This window comes from Poecilia mexicana, unplaced genomic scaffold (assembly GCF_051168715.1).
Source record: "Poecilia mexicana isolate PSO_F unplaced genomic scaffold, ASM5116871v1 scaffold_12, whole genome shotgun sequence".
NCBI lineage: Eukaryota > Metazoa > Chordata > Actinopteri > Cyprinodontiformes > Poeciliidae > Poecilia > Poecilia mexicana.
Window position 1 is genome coordinate 20,899,138 of NW_028263381.1, and position 14,259 is coordinate 20,913,396.

The following is a 14,259-nucleotide window of genomic DNA, read 5'->3' on the forward strand; positions in this document are numbered from 1 at the left end:
AAGCCACAGAAGGTAAATTTTAAAGGTGCTGGAGCCAAGTAGAAAGTTTAGTGGAAGGAAAAAGTGTCAACAGGAACGTCAACTTCAACGGCAACATGAGGACGGCGTTTACATCTCAGTAAGTAACCTGGATTTTTTTTTAAAGACCAGTACTACATGCTAATTCACACCTAAGAATAGTTCATGTTCATCTACCACGTTTTCCTTCCACAAAACTTTCCATTAATATGGTTGGATACAGCTCTGTATGCTTAATCATCTTATCTTCTGTGTTTTATCCCAATTTTCATAACTGTTCTGTTTTAATTGATATTTTGTAATATTGTAATTTCATGAATTTTTCAGCCATAATCAACAAAGGTAAAAAAAACAAAACACTAGAAATGCATCACTTTTTGTGTAATAAATCCAATTTTCACCTTTTCATATGATTATACTAAAATGTTGAACAACATCTTAATTTAAACAAAAACAGATAGTGAAACAAAGTCACTCAACCAAAACGATGCAAAATAATTCCTTTATTTTTCCCTTTCCTTCCACCATCAGAGTAAAATTATAATTCCACATTACTGGAGGAATCCCCGTCCTAAAAATAAAATAAAATAAAAATCCTTATGACAGTAATGTTTTCAGTGGTTAAAATAAGTTATTCAGTGCCTCAAATAATTTTACGGTTTTTAAATTGCAGTCACAACGCAGACATCCAGAGGACTGAGTTTGGTGCACAAAAAGAGTCCAGTGTGAAACTTAAGATCTGAAAAAGAAGCTAAAAGTCCAGCTTTGTTTCACAAAGTGGGACGGAAAACAACCGGCGGCATTTTCAACAGTATTTCATATAAATATGACAATCATAATATTAACGACATTATCATTGTAAAGCCTTTCTTTATTACCCGACTGCTGCAGCACAGAGAAATAAAAATAAAAAAAGACGAAGAGGATCCGATGCAGAAAGACGGCCATCTTGAAGGGAGATAAAAGAATAACTTCTGGAGTTTGGGAGAGTAAGACGGAGAATTAGGGACACGCCAAGAAGATATAAAAATAAATAAAAATACCAGAATAAAGTACAGTATCATGAGTATGGTCGTATTACAAGAAAGTCATAATATATAAAGAATAAAGTCGAAGTAAGACTAGAATAAACTCGCAGTATCACAAGAATGAAGTCATGGTTTTGTGAGAACAAAGTTGTAATACAAGAATAAATTCATATTATTAAAATAAAGTTGAAATATAGAAATAAAGTCAAAATAATACAAGTTGTAAAAACACAAGAATAAAGTCATAATATCACGAGACTAAAGTGGTAATAACGCAAGAATAAAGTAACATTACAACAATTCTCGTATTATTACGACTATATTCTTATACTACTGCAGCTTTGTTCTCATTTGAGTTTATTCTTGTAATTTAATTCTTTATTTTCCTTTTTTTCTTATTATGGCCCCAATTCTCCGTCGTAGCTCAGACATGGACAACCTGTGATTTTAAAATCATGAAGGAAATGAGTAAAAATGTGATTTCTTTGAGAAATGTAAACACCACAACGTCATGGGAGACAAAAGAAAAAAAAAGTTGTTTTAATTCTACCAGAGAACCAATCAGAGGGACTGTTTATAAAAAAAAGTGTAGTCAAAGTTTGAAGAAACGACGGGATGAGATGTAAAGGTCGGGTCGGCAGGCGAAAGGAAAAACATTGGCACGACTTTAACAACAAGGCAGCGGACGACTGGAGACCCCCGTCCACATAAAGGTCACACAGGGGTCACGGAGCTCCTCCAGATGATCCTGCAGGTTAAACCTTAACCCCGCCCTCCGTCTCCGTTAGTTCACTTTATCCTGGAATATGTAGAGGTTGTTCGTGGTTGCCACGGCGATGATGTTGTCCTGCGGATGCCAGGCGGTGTGGAGGATTTTCTTGTTGAAGTCCAAACTGTCCACGCTGATCTCGTCCTTCTTGCGCTTGCCGCCGGTGCAGACCTTCCGCGGCTTGAGGACCTGCAGCGGCTTGCTGTTCTCCCGCGACGCCTCCAGCGTGGCGTCCCGCCGCTGGCCGCGCTCAAACATCCGGAAGAAGTTGTTGTAGGAGCCGGTCATCACAACGCTGCCACGGGGAGCAGGGCGAGACAGAGACAACAAAAAACAAAAAAACACTGAAAAAAATCCAGGTTTTATACAAGTATGTGGAAGAAGAAAGTTTAGTGGAAGGAAAAACCATTTTGGTGTTGATTTCAACTAGGTTCCCAGAGGAATTTGGAAAACAAAGAATAAGACTTAAAACTGCTTATTTTTTGCTAAATGATCAAATTTAAAGTAAACATCTGTATCTTAAGTGCTTCTCACTTTCAAACTGACAAATTATAAAAAAAGAAAATAGGAGATAATAAATGTAGTGAAATTCAATGTTGAATTCTTCTAAATTTGTGAGATGCATTACCTATCTTTTTCTTTTAAATCAAATGTGCAAAATCGCTCAATAAGAGTAAATTTCCACCAAAAATCTCAAACATTTTGAGATTAATTTCTGAACATTTCTAGAAAAAAATGTGGAAATGTCTTGGAAATGAGTTTGAAAAATCTGAAATGTTGACTTTTGAGTTTCAAAAGATGTTTGACTTTTTAAACTCAGAATTTTCCATGCTGTTCCTATAAAATTTAAAAGATTAATCTAAAAATTTCTGATTTTTTTTCCCCTAGCAAATTTTCAACTTTTCAGGCTGAGAAATGTTCTTGTTCTTTCTAGAAAATTTCTAAGATTAATCTAAAAAATTCTGAGTTTTTTTTCCAAGGAAATGTTCAACTTTTTATGATCAAAAATGTTTTTGTTTTTTCTGTGAAAGTTCTGAGATTATTCTCAAAATCGCTGAGTTGCCTTTCTGTGAAATTTTCAACTTTTAAGCTCAAAATTTTTAAAAAATGTTCCCAGGGGAATTTTCAACTTTTCAATGTCAGAAATTTCATGTTTTTTCAGAAATTTGTTTTAGGCCAATCTCAAAAGTTACTTTTTTTTCTAGGAATTTTTCAACTTTTCAAGCTTGTGCATTGCCTTGTTTTTCTAGAAATTTTCTAAGATTAATCTCAATATTTCTGAGTTTTGCTGCTGGAAATTCACTACTCTTTTTTCCATATACAATACACCTCACAATACACCTCTGTGAATTAATCCTGGAACCTGTTTTTAATCCAGGGAGTGGAGATAATTAAACCTGTTAAACAGAGGAATCATTCAAATCGGCTAAACGTCTGAGCGGATGACACAGAGGGAAAACAAAACGCTCCTCTGGGCGTCCCGGCCGGCGACACATTAGTCATGGATTCTTAGAGAGTCATAACGGCCGTTGTGCTCCTACCTGTCGTTTCCGTTCCAGCAGCACTCGAACTTGTCGAAGATGCAGTCGTTCTCGTAGAGCGAGCACAGCTTGCTCCTCAGGTACTCATGAACCTGAAACGATTCAACCAAACAGCCGTGAAGCAGCAGAAGAATCACTTCTTCCTACAGCTCTGATGCATGAAATGTTTTTATGGCAAATGTCCTTTACAAACTGTTTATCCTGACCTCTAGTGGCCGCTATGCAGAATTACAAGGAGTGACTTTAAATGTGTTTTTTTATTTAAGGTGGGGCTGACGTCAGTTGAGTAATAACTAGTTACATTTACTTGAGTAACTGGAAAAACATTTACTTTTACCACACTGTGCCTTTAGTAACTTTATTGTACATCACTGCTACTTTTACTCGAGTAAAATTTCTGGAAATTCACCAGTTAAAGACAAAAACCTGCAGTTATTATTCAAGTTTCATACGTTTTAGATTGAAAAAATAATGTTAATTTTTGCCTGATTTTATTTATGACTTAAAATTATTAATTTACTCTTTACTGGGAAGAAGGAGCCGTTGCTGGGGTTAATATTTTGACTATTATTGTATTATTTCAACTTTATTCTTTGACTTTTTGTTTTCTTAGCATGTCCCTAATACTATGTTGTACACAATTATGTTATTTATATAAATTATTTTCATCTTGGTTTTCTAAATACAAAAGCTTCCATACAGCTTTATATTATATACATTTTAAATATAAATATTTGATGTTTTGATCAGTTTCTCGGTACTTAAATGGCTTTTTTATGCATTTATCTACCTTTTTAATCTTGAATAATTTATTTGACTGTTATTTTATTTACTTTTGCTCAAGTAAAATTAAGTTGAAATATCTCTACTCTTACTTGAGTATAATTTTTTTGTCGTTTTTGGATACCTGAACATCTCAAAGGCAGCTTTTAAATTAGAGCAGGAATATCCAGGAAATGGAATAAAAACAAAGCATTTTTATTTATTTACAGATCCTAAGAGAAATAAGGAATCAGTTTGAGCCAATCAGAGTCTAAGGAGATCCAAGCATCAGTGCTCTGACCTGGTACGTCTCCACCGGCCGGTTTTCCATGTTCAGGTCCCAGATCTTCACAGATAAATAGTCTCTGGTCATCATGTAGCGTCCGTTGTGACTGAACTTGACGTCTGAGATGGACGATATGATCTCTGAGAAGAAGGAGCGGTTGCTGGGGTTTTCTGGCTCCTCAAACACTGGAAGAGAAGAAGACGGAGACCAGCTGTGACCAGAGGATCCTCACTTCATCCGGCCGTCATTACAGGAGGGAAATGATGATTAATGTCACGAATGAACTGTAGAAATTCAGGTTACAGAGCTGCTGACCAGAATAACAACTGGTTCTAGCTCCAATAAAAACATTAAAACCTAGCACTAACTCAAATTAACTCACTCTAATGTGTTTTTTGAGTTTCAGATGTTTGGATGTCATGAAAGACGAGTTAAATCATCATGTGATGTCGCTTGTGTCGGCCATTTTTCAGCCATATAATGATAAAAAAAATTTAAGTAATGGGACAAAAAGGTTCTGGCAGTTCAGTACGAAGGAGTATTAAAGAAAAAAGAAAGAAAAACTAAATCACGTGAATAAAGTTGGAATAATACAGGGGAAAAAATCAATAATATATGAATAAAATCATACAACAAAAAGTTATAAAATTATGAGAATTAGTCGCAATAATACAACAAAAAAAGATTTTAACGATACGGTAATAAAGTCACAATATTATGGGGATAAAGTTGAAAAAAGTCAAAATAAAACATGAAAAAAAGTCATGATGATACGATAAAGTCGTAATAATACGATAAAAAAGTCAGTATTATGAGGAAAAAGTCATAATATACGAGAAATAATAATGTGGGAAAAAGTCGTAATACGACAATAAAGTCATGCAACAAAAAGTCAAAAAATTACTCAAAAGAATATTCAAAAAGAATAAGTCAGAATACCATGAGAGAAAAATATATAATGCGAAAATAACATATTAGAAAGTCATACGAGAAAAAAGTTGGAATGATACGAAAAGTCGTAATATGAGAAAAAGTCAAAATACAAGAATAAAGTTAAAGAAGTTAAACTATTGTTCAAATAAAAAAAATCAAGAGTTAGAGGAGTTGGTTACATCAGATCTTAAAAACTAAAAAACTTTTTTCAAGTAATTTTACGATTCTCTTCTGGCAACATAACATTTCTATTCAGCTAATATTATATTACTTTATTCTTATAATTTAAAAGAAATAAAAGTCTCAGTACCTACCTATGACGCTAATCTGACATTTTATTATTATTCTCATTGATGAAGTTTAGATTTTACTCGCATCGTTTTTCCTTTTAATTTTTCTGCTCAACTCACGCTTGGAGTGCTTGTCGCAGAGAGCCGACACCCTCATGTCGCAGAGGCGGATCGTCCCTTTGCTGCTGCTGTAGACGAAGGTGTTGCACTGGAGAGGATGAAACTCCGCCGCCGTTATCACCTCGGTCAGCTCCTCCATGTTGGCCGGCTTGATGTCAACGATGTCTGGGGAGGCGCAGTCAGGGAGCGCCAACAACACGGCTGAATTCACACAGTTTGATTCAACTCCGCTTCGTTTTGGGAGGTGAAAATTAGTAATCAAAGAAAAAAAAAAAAAGAAAGAAAGAAAGAAAGCCGGGTGTTCTCTCAGATGAGCTTTCGCTGTCAGAGTAGCATACGTGTAGTGAGTACGCATGCGCACTACGAGGTCCGCCACATTTAGAGGAGCTGTCAGTTCAGCATCTAATCTGGTCTATATCTGTCAGACAAGTATACGCCGTCATTTCCACATTAGACCAACTAATCTGGTCGCGACCAGATACAACAAAAATAAGTCAATAAATTGTTTTCAATGAAAACTAGATTGATATACTAGATGTTTCAAAGTGTATTTAAAGAGGATCTAGCTGTAGCTACAGTCAACTACAAAACACGGCCCGTCGAAACTCGCCGTCGATGATGGTCTGACTAATTAACCGCTAAGTCGGGATGTCATACAGCTGTTAATATGGCGATCTAACTTCTACGTCATGATGTCATGTTGCTGATTAAATTAAAGCATGTGGAAATGACGGCGTATACTTGTCTGACAGATATAGCCGTCAGTTTGTGCTACGCGTATGATGTCCTGACAGTTTATCAGCGTTATTTTCCCTTAAATAAAAACAAAATTGGACTAATAACTGCCTCGTTTGATTGTAGAAAGTAGCGATATTTATAACCATCAAATAGTATGAAATATTTCATAAAGTAGCCATGGTTTATTAAATTTCAACAATCTAATTTTAATGGCGGCAACTATGTAAAATTAAATGACTGACCAATATAAAAGTGAAATTTGCTCCGTCCTCTCTTGACAGAAACCAAATTTTTTTAGATTTATATTTAGGGAGAATGCATATTTTAAATATCAAAACATATTTTATAGAAATCGAGTAAGAAATAAAGAGCTACCAACAGTTTTGTGACACATTCCTGCTCTTACTGGAACGGTCTTGTTTTGCCTACGTGACTCAGTGACTCACAGTAATGGCCGCCAGCGTTAGCGACTAACAGGCGATGTCCAAACCAGTAGTATATTAATAGAGAAATCATTCAACCGATAAAATCTGGCAGTTCTCCATTTTTGTTTACATTTTATGAAGCAGGAAGTTGTGATCAACGTCTTCTTCAGAGGTTTTGTGTCGATTCCTTCAGTATTTCTCAGTGCAGCGCCACCACAGGCGAGGGGTGGAATAGGTTTTTATATTAGTTTGGATGGTTTGACAAGGTGATGCAGCAGCTGAAAATGTAACAAATGTTGCAATTTTGGTCCCCAATCCGGACCCCTAAATGTAAATAAAGTCTCTCAGGTTGTGTTTGAGGATACTGAAGCTGCGGTCGGTGATCTCCAGGTTCCACAGGTTGATGCGCAGATCGTCTGCAGACAGGTAGGTCTCGTTGTCGCTGTTGACGGAGATGGAGTTGATGTGGTAGGTGTGAGCGTTGGAGAACACCCGGCGAGGGCTGGCCTCCACCATCAGGTCCATGGGAATTAAAATCGGGACCTGCAGCAGGAAAACGACTTTCATTCACTGAAATGTGCAGAAAAACTAATAAAAACTCTCTGATTTCCTTTGAATGCATCACGGCAGCATCATGGTGTGGTTCTGACCGACCCGCAGTGCCGTGATTGTGTTGGGATCTCTGTATCGGCCATCTTCCTCTTTCAGGTTGTAGCCTTCTGGTCGCTTGTCTCTTTCACTTATTTTCCACAATTTTATAGTTTTATCTGCAACAAGAAAAGAAAACCAATGGCACTATGTTTATTCATAATTATGGCTTAAAATTAAAATGATTTGAATATTTCTGCCTTTACTTTGTGTTGATACAAAGATCTGGGCTGATATCGATACCTGATATTAGTATTTTTGTTATGTCTGATATTTACCAATATTATATATATTTTACTACGGTTTTAACAACTTTGGGAAAAAAAACAGAAATGGATAAAAATAAATATCGGTTGTTCATATCAGTCCAGTTTTATTTATCAGACCGATACTGATGTGTTAAAAACTAACTAATATCGGCTGATATCGATGTTTTTGCCAATATATTGTGCGTTTTTAGTTGAGAATAAATAAAATCCAGCTTTTAACATGTCTAACTGAAGGTTTTTTTATCAACTCTCCTCCTTGTTCAGGTCTGAAGAACGCAGAGGAGAAATGTTTGGGCGATAAAACCTGCAGCTTTACCGTTGGTGGACAGCAGGAACTGAGCGGCGTTCTTCTGGGGAAGCCAGCGGATCTTGTTGATTTTCTCCTCAATTTCTAAACTCTTCAAGTAGTCGAACTCGGGCTCGTGGCTCTGGAAGGTGCTGTAAACGTTGTACTCGCTCCTGAACTGGGGCAGGTTCTTGTTCTGGCAGAAGAAACGCCGTCACTTATGAGAAAAAGCGTGATTTAATCTAAAACAAATACACCGAACATTGAGGTGGGCTTTACTTCTACTTCCTGCTGGAAGATGACGACGCGGCCGCCCTTGTCTCCGGTGGCGAGGAGCTCCCCCGTGTGGTTGAACTCAACCGTCGATATGATGTCGGCTGGGCAGAGAAACGACATCAGAATGAAAACATTTAGTCACTAAACGCAGCAGTAGCAGTCTGTGTTGGTGGGAAGGAGGCCGGACGGAACGTGATCGGTTCCATTTTCGCTCCAGTTACTCAAATCGTCTTTCACATCCTGGACTCCTCACACACAGACGAACACACATTTTAATTTCCACTGGAGCAGAAAGACAATGAGCAACCAGATTGTAGTGAGGGGCCTTTGTGCTGCCTGAGGCCCAGAACGGGGTGTTCTCCAGTTTGCAGAGTCATTTTGTCTTGTTATATCCTTAAACTTTGATTTATTTTATCATGAAACATGGTGGCAGCTGCATCAGAATGTGGGAAGTTGGTCAGAGCTGATTGGACGATGGTCAACCCCCGAAGAAAACCTGTAAGAGTTTAACCATTTTGTGCTGATTTGTCAAATAAAATATTCGGATTGAGACGATTAATCACGATTAATCAATAATTGAAATAATCGTCAACTATTTAAGTAATCGATTAATCGCTAACTGGAACGTGAAAACTAAGGAAAAACTGTACCAAATACATTTACGTTTTTCATTTAAGATAATTACAAAAAACTTTTTGTAGATGTTTTACCCAGAATTTCAAAAGTTTCAGTTTTAGCTTCACCTTGTTCAAATATTAATCAAACTTTTAATCAATAAAATAATAAGTCATGAGTCCAACCCTAACAGTGTAGATTAGCTCTACACTGTATTAATGTTAACTTAAGCAGAAAGAGCTGAACTTTTCACATGTTGATGTAAAAGTATTTTTTTTAGCTGCAAGTGTTCACTAAAGAAATGCAGTTTTTGCGTTTTGGGCAATAAAATGTTTATTTTCCTCTTAAAAAAGGAATTATTTGCATCTTTTATTGCATTTCTAATACCATATAATAGGAGTTAGGGGGTTAAATGAAAAATCTTAAGAATGTGCCAATTTAAAAAAACAACAACAGATCGATTAATCGTTATACTAATCGATTAATCGTCCAAGTATTTGGTTACTAAATAACCATTAGTTGTAGCCCTGATAAATAAACATTTCAGATTTGTCTCCTAATAAAAGCTGCATCCTTAAAGCTCCCTTAATACCAAAAACCAGTTTTCTGAAGCTCAGATTTTAAGTCATTTTCATAAAACTCTGAACGTAATAAAGTTTGGATTTTCCCCGTTTAGAAACCAACAGCACCTTTAAGTCATGAGTCCAACCCTAATGGACATAAGGGTTTCCTGTTCTAAAAACTTTTAGGAATTTCAGATAAACTTTGGACAAAAGTAAGGAAACATTTCAACATAAGGGATGAAGAGCTCTGATATCAGATACTAACCAAGCAGAATCAATTAAATTTGGAGCAAAATGTTGCCGTATGAAGGATTATTTTAAATCGCACCTTCAGCTACGTCGTCGTCAATGGCTCCCTTCACCTGGGAGAAGCACCACTGCATGTCACCTCCAGGTCCTTTCAGAAGGAAAAAACCTGTTAGATTACATTTCTATCATGTTACAGGTTTATTGCATCAATAAACCCAGAAAAACTGCAATTTAAATTATAAATGCATGAGATAATAAGTCAAATAACTGCACATTTGGTCATTTTCTTGCTAATGTTTTCAAATTTGTGAATAAAAAAGGTCCAGTTTCAGCAACGTCATGAAGTAAGCAATAAATAACAGGCTGGTGTTGCAAAAGCTTACAAACACCCTCTTTAACTTCTGTCGCAAACTGAGCCTTAAAACAGAGAAACTTGTCTAAAAAAAGATAAAACAGTCTAAATATTTTTACAAATTTAACATCCACTCAACTTGTGTGTTCCAGTAAAACTCAGAAGAAACTCTTCATTTTTAATTTCAACAGCAGATCATACAAAACTGAAGACATCGATTACCCAACAGCTCTGGTCAGAGTTCTGTGGTTAACACTTTTTACAGGAAGGATCTCCAGTAGCAGTCCGTCTCGCACCTTATCTGAAAAAGCCCCTGACTGAAGACTGCTGCTTTATGACGTTCTGATGAGATTTTAACAGCCGAGGAAGAAACTTTGCTCCCATTTTGATTAAATAAATATGGGCTCATGAGAACTGGAACCATTTATGATGATATCAGATCCAGCTTCTGTTTTGGGGTCAGAACTGCATAAACAAATGATCAGTGGGAAGGAATGCAAAAGATTTGATCAATTAGTTAGAAAACCACTGCAAACATTTTTCATTAGTTACAGGTAAACTTAGTGTCTGTTTATTCTAATTTTGTTTCTGATTAAGCCTATAGGTCAAAATTAGAGTACATTTTATTTATAACATGTTATAATTCTAATGATTAGTCTAAATTTTTAGGTAAAGAAAAACAGTTTTTGTTGTTTTAAAGCCAACCATAGGGTTATACATTTGTGCACATTTGTAGAGTGAAATACTTCATAGTTGTGAAATTGTGGTTATAACACTGTGAGGTTCTCATACCAGCGCATGTCTGGGCTCAGTTTTCTTCCATTTCTCAAGAACAGCTCGCAGATAATGTTGATAAACATTTTTTAAACCGCTCAATTATCCTGCCATAAAAATCAAAACCAAGAACTGTGGGCTATCGCTTTAATTTCAGTCCTTTAAATGTTGGAATGACAGCTGGTTAAGTGTAAAATGCCTTTTATTTTGTTAAAGAAAAACTGTCTCATCTAAATCTGTCCTACAAGGAAACAACTACTACTTAAAAAACACAAATAAATTGACAATAAGCTTAGATATTACAGCTCAAGACCAATTTATAAATATATATTTTAACACTGAATCTTTGGAAGATTTTAAACATTAAGCTACACATGTATATATATTTGTAGATATTAATATCTACATGTGAAATATTCACAGCCCTGAAGGCATTTTTCTTTAGATTAGATTCCTGTTTGGACTTGACGCTACGATGGACCAGTGATTTTCAGGTATACAGATAAACAGATTTCAGCACAACTGCAGAATAGCTGCAAATATCCAGGAATAAATATTACAAACAACAAGTAATCTTCTTCTTTACATGTTTTAATCACATAAGTTATACTGAGAGATGGAAGCAAACATAAAAAAGCAATTAATTTAATTTAGGAGACATTAAATCACGCTAAACTAGACTTCTTTTAGGTCAGTTACAATTTTAAAAAATATTTTTATCTGCAGTTGGAGCTGCATAAGATACCAATAGTGCAATCAGAAACAAGAGCTGAAAATAACACAGGAACTATTTTAAACAGACTTTTAATGTATAATTTTAATGGTTGATATGATGAAAGTAAAAACAGACATGCTGTGATGAAAGGAGAGAAAGAAAAGTTAGGAAAAATTATTGATATTGCCCTTTAAATCCAACTCAGAATCTATAAAATATGTAAAAATCTGCTCAACTGCTGTTGTTTTTACTAATGTAAGCTGACTGGAGATTTAAAAGGGAACAGCAAAAACAACAGAGGTGGATTAGCAATGCATGTCTTCAGTCAGAGGCTTTTTCAGATTTGTTGGAACACTGACTGTTACTGGAGATCAGTCCTTCACACAACATCTCCATCTAAAATGTCCCTATGATGAATATTGGATATTTTTCCAAATTTTCCTTTGGGATAAATAAAGTATTTCATTTTGCCTTTCGTGACGTCATCAGCCCCTCCCAAGGATCACATTTTAGATAATAGAATAATATCTTTAATTACACGTGTGCGTCTCTTACAAAGTGGTCGTGAAAGAAGCAGACGGTTCTTTTGGGTGATCCGAGTCAAGTGATCCGGCTCTCTGAAAGTAGCCGACATTCCCACCAGCAGCGCTAACGCCACGGCTCGCCTCGCCTCGTCAAAGCCAGCAGCCGGGGTGTGTTTAGGGACAACTAGACATCCCGTGGAAACCAACACGTATTTTCCAGTCAAAGCAAACCTCCCAGTTTCATGTTTTGGTTGGCCGGACCGGAGCGCAACTCTTGATAATGAACCGTTAGAGCTGAAAGAACTGCAGCAGAGCTCGGCTAAAGCGACTGTTAGCTTGCAAAAATAGTGCCAGCGATACGGTTACCAGCGATCATCTGCTACCAGCAGCTGGCCGGTCATTTTTAGCCGGCAGAGACAGCCAGTCCGGAGGGTGACACTTGTTTCTGCTGGCTAGCTAAGGGTTAGCACTGCTAACTTTGGCTAGCTGGTTAGCTTCCGTTACCCCCACGCAACATAAAACGAGTCGTTACGAACCAGAACCAAGCAGTCGACCGGCGGTCGGACGGGGTGAAACCCAGCTCCAGGCTGAATTACCTGCCATGACGAGACACGCAGCGGAGCTCGATCCTGCTCCCCACTCCCACGCGCTGATCCGTGGGATCTGAACTTTTTCTTCCGCTCAGGATCCGATGGCGGTGTGCAAAACCTGCACGTTGCGCCCCAAATGAACCGTATAACCAGTTAATTTATTACACCCCCTCTTTATTTCCCGCTCTTCCTTCAGATGGTTCCTGTGGATGTCACCCGCTCTTCCCCCCTCCGTGCGTCTGTCAGCCGCCCGGCTACTTCGCATCCCATAAGTCACTTCTTCTCTTCTTCTTCCTCCCCACCCCTCACCAGACGTTTTCCGCACGTGAATCAGAGGGCTCTTATGCGCGCGCATGTATCGCAGGAAATAAGAAGGCGCCTTCTATCTATCTATCTATCTATCTATCTATCTATCTATCTATCTATCTATCTATCTATCTATCTATCTATCTATCTATCTATCTATCAAATACAAAAACATAGGAACACCCTCTACACCACAGGTGTCAAACTCAAGGCTCGTGGGCCAAATGCGGCCCATCATAGCTATTTATGTGGCCCTTTAGATTTGAGAGGGTCACATAGACTGATAACAGTTGTGTGCTTAGATATTATTTTACAAGTCAAATCAAATTAGTTTTCATTTCTATAGGACCAAATTACATAAATGTGAAAAGATGTTAAAATTATTTATGTTTCAAGGAGTACTTATCAACTGCGACATACCGGCGACCTGTCCAGGGTGTACCACGCCTCTCGCCCGGAACGTTAGCTGGAGATAGGCACCAACACCCCTCCTGACCCCACTAAGGGACAAGGGTGTAAAGAAAATGGATGGATGGATGGATGGATGGATGGATGATGGATGGATGGATGATGGATGGATGGATGGATGGATGGATGGATGGATGGATGGATGGATGGATGGATGGATGGATGGATGGATGGATGGATGGATGGATGGATGGATGGATGGATGGATGGAGTACTTATCAAACACGCTATAATATTTTAATAGTTTCTTAACGAGTAGTTTAATTGTTACATTCTGTCGCATCTGGCCCTTTAAGGACATTTGTGACCTTGATGCGGCCCAAGATGAAAATGAGTTTGACACCCCTACAGTAGATGCTACCTTCAGGGGAAACTGTCTCAGCACTAGCTAACTACCTAGCTTAGCATTAGTTTCCACTGTATGTATTAATGCAGAATTAATGAAGAATTCATCTCTTCAGTTTATAAGTGTTAATAGACAGTTATAAGCATCCTTAAAGCGAGTCAAGTATTTGTGGGTATTAGTCCCTCCACCAAATACTGGATACTTCAACCCCAAAAGCAAACTGATATCTTATGAAGGTGATCCAAAACGAACCCACAACGACATCAAGAGAATGTGCACTTATGTCCTTCATGGGAGAATTACAAGCTCAAAATCCCCCCCAAAAAACAAAACAAACAAAAAGACACAAGTTGTCAGGGCCTTGACAG

The 14,259-nt window shown here is 37.3% G+C and overlaps 1 protein-coding gene across 2 annotated transcripts; it reads right to left on the bottom strand.

Annotated features, from left to right (window-relative positions):
• Positions 1 to 506: 506 nt before the first annotated feature.
• Positions 507 to 13,070, bottom strand: LOC106931731 (serine/threonine-protein phosphatase 2A 55 kDa regulatory subunit B alpha isoform). 2 transcript variants are annotated; one of them, XM_015010018.2, is made up of 10 exons: positions 12,778 to 13,070; positions 9,896 to 9,964; positions 8,393 to 8,490; positions 8,144 to 8,309; positions 7,565 to 7,677; positions 7,276 to 7,453; positions 5,748 to 5,912; positions 4,420 to 4,589; positions 3,357 to 3,448; positions 507 to 2,110 (listed from the first exon to the last, which is right to left on the bottom strand). In XM_015010018.2, the coding sequence occupies exons 1-10, from the start codon at positions 12,782 to 12,784 to the stop codon at positions 1,831 to 1,833; spliced, it is 1,338 nt and encodes a 445-aa protein (XP_014865504.2). In that variant the 5' UTR covers positions 12,785 to 13,070; the 3' UTR covers positions 507 to 1,830. The 2 variants fall into 2 exon arrangements, with proteins under 2 accessions (XP_014865504.2, XP_014865505.2); XM_015010019.2 differs by lacking the exon at positions 12,778 to 13,070 and adding an exon at positions 10,391 to 10,436.
• Positions 13,071 to 14,259: the final 1,189 nt, after the last annotated feature.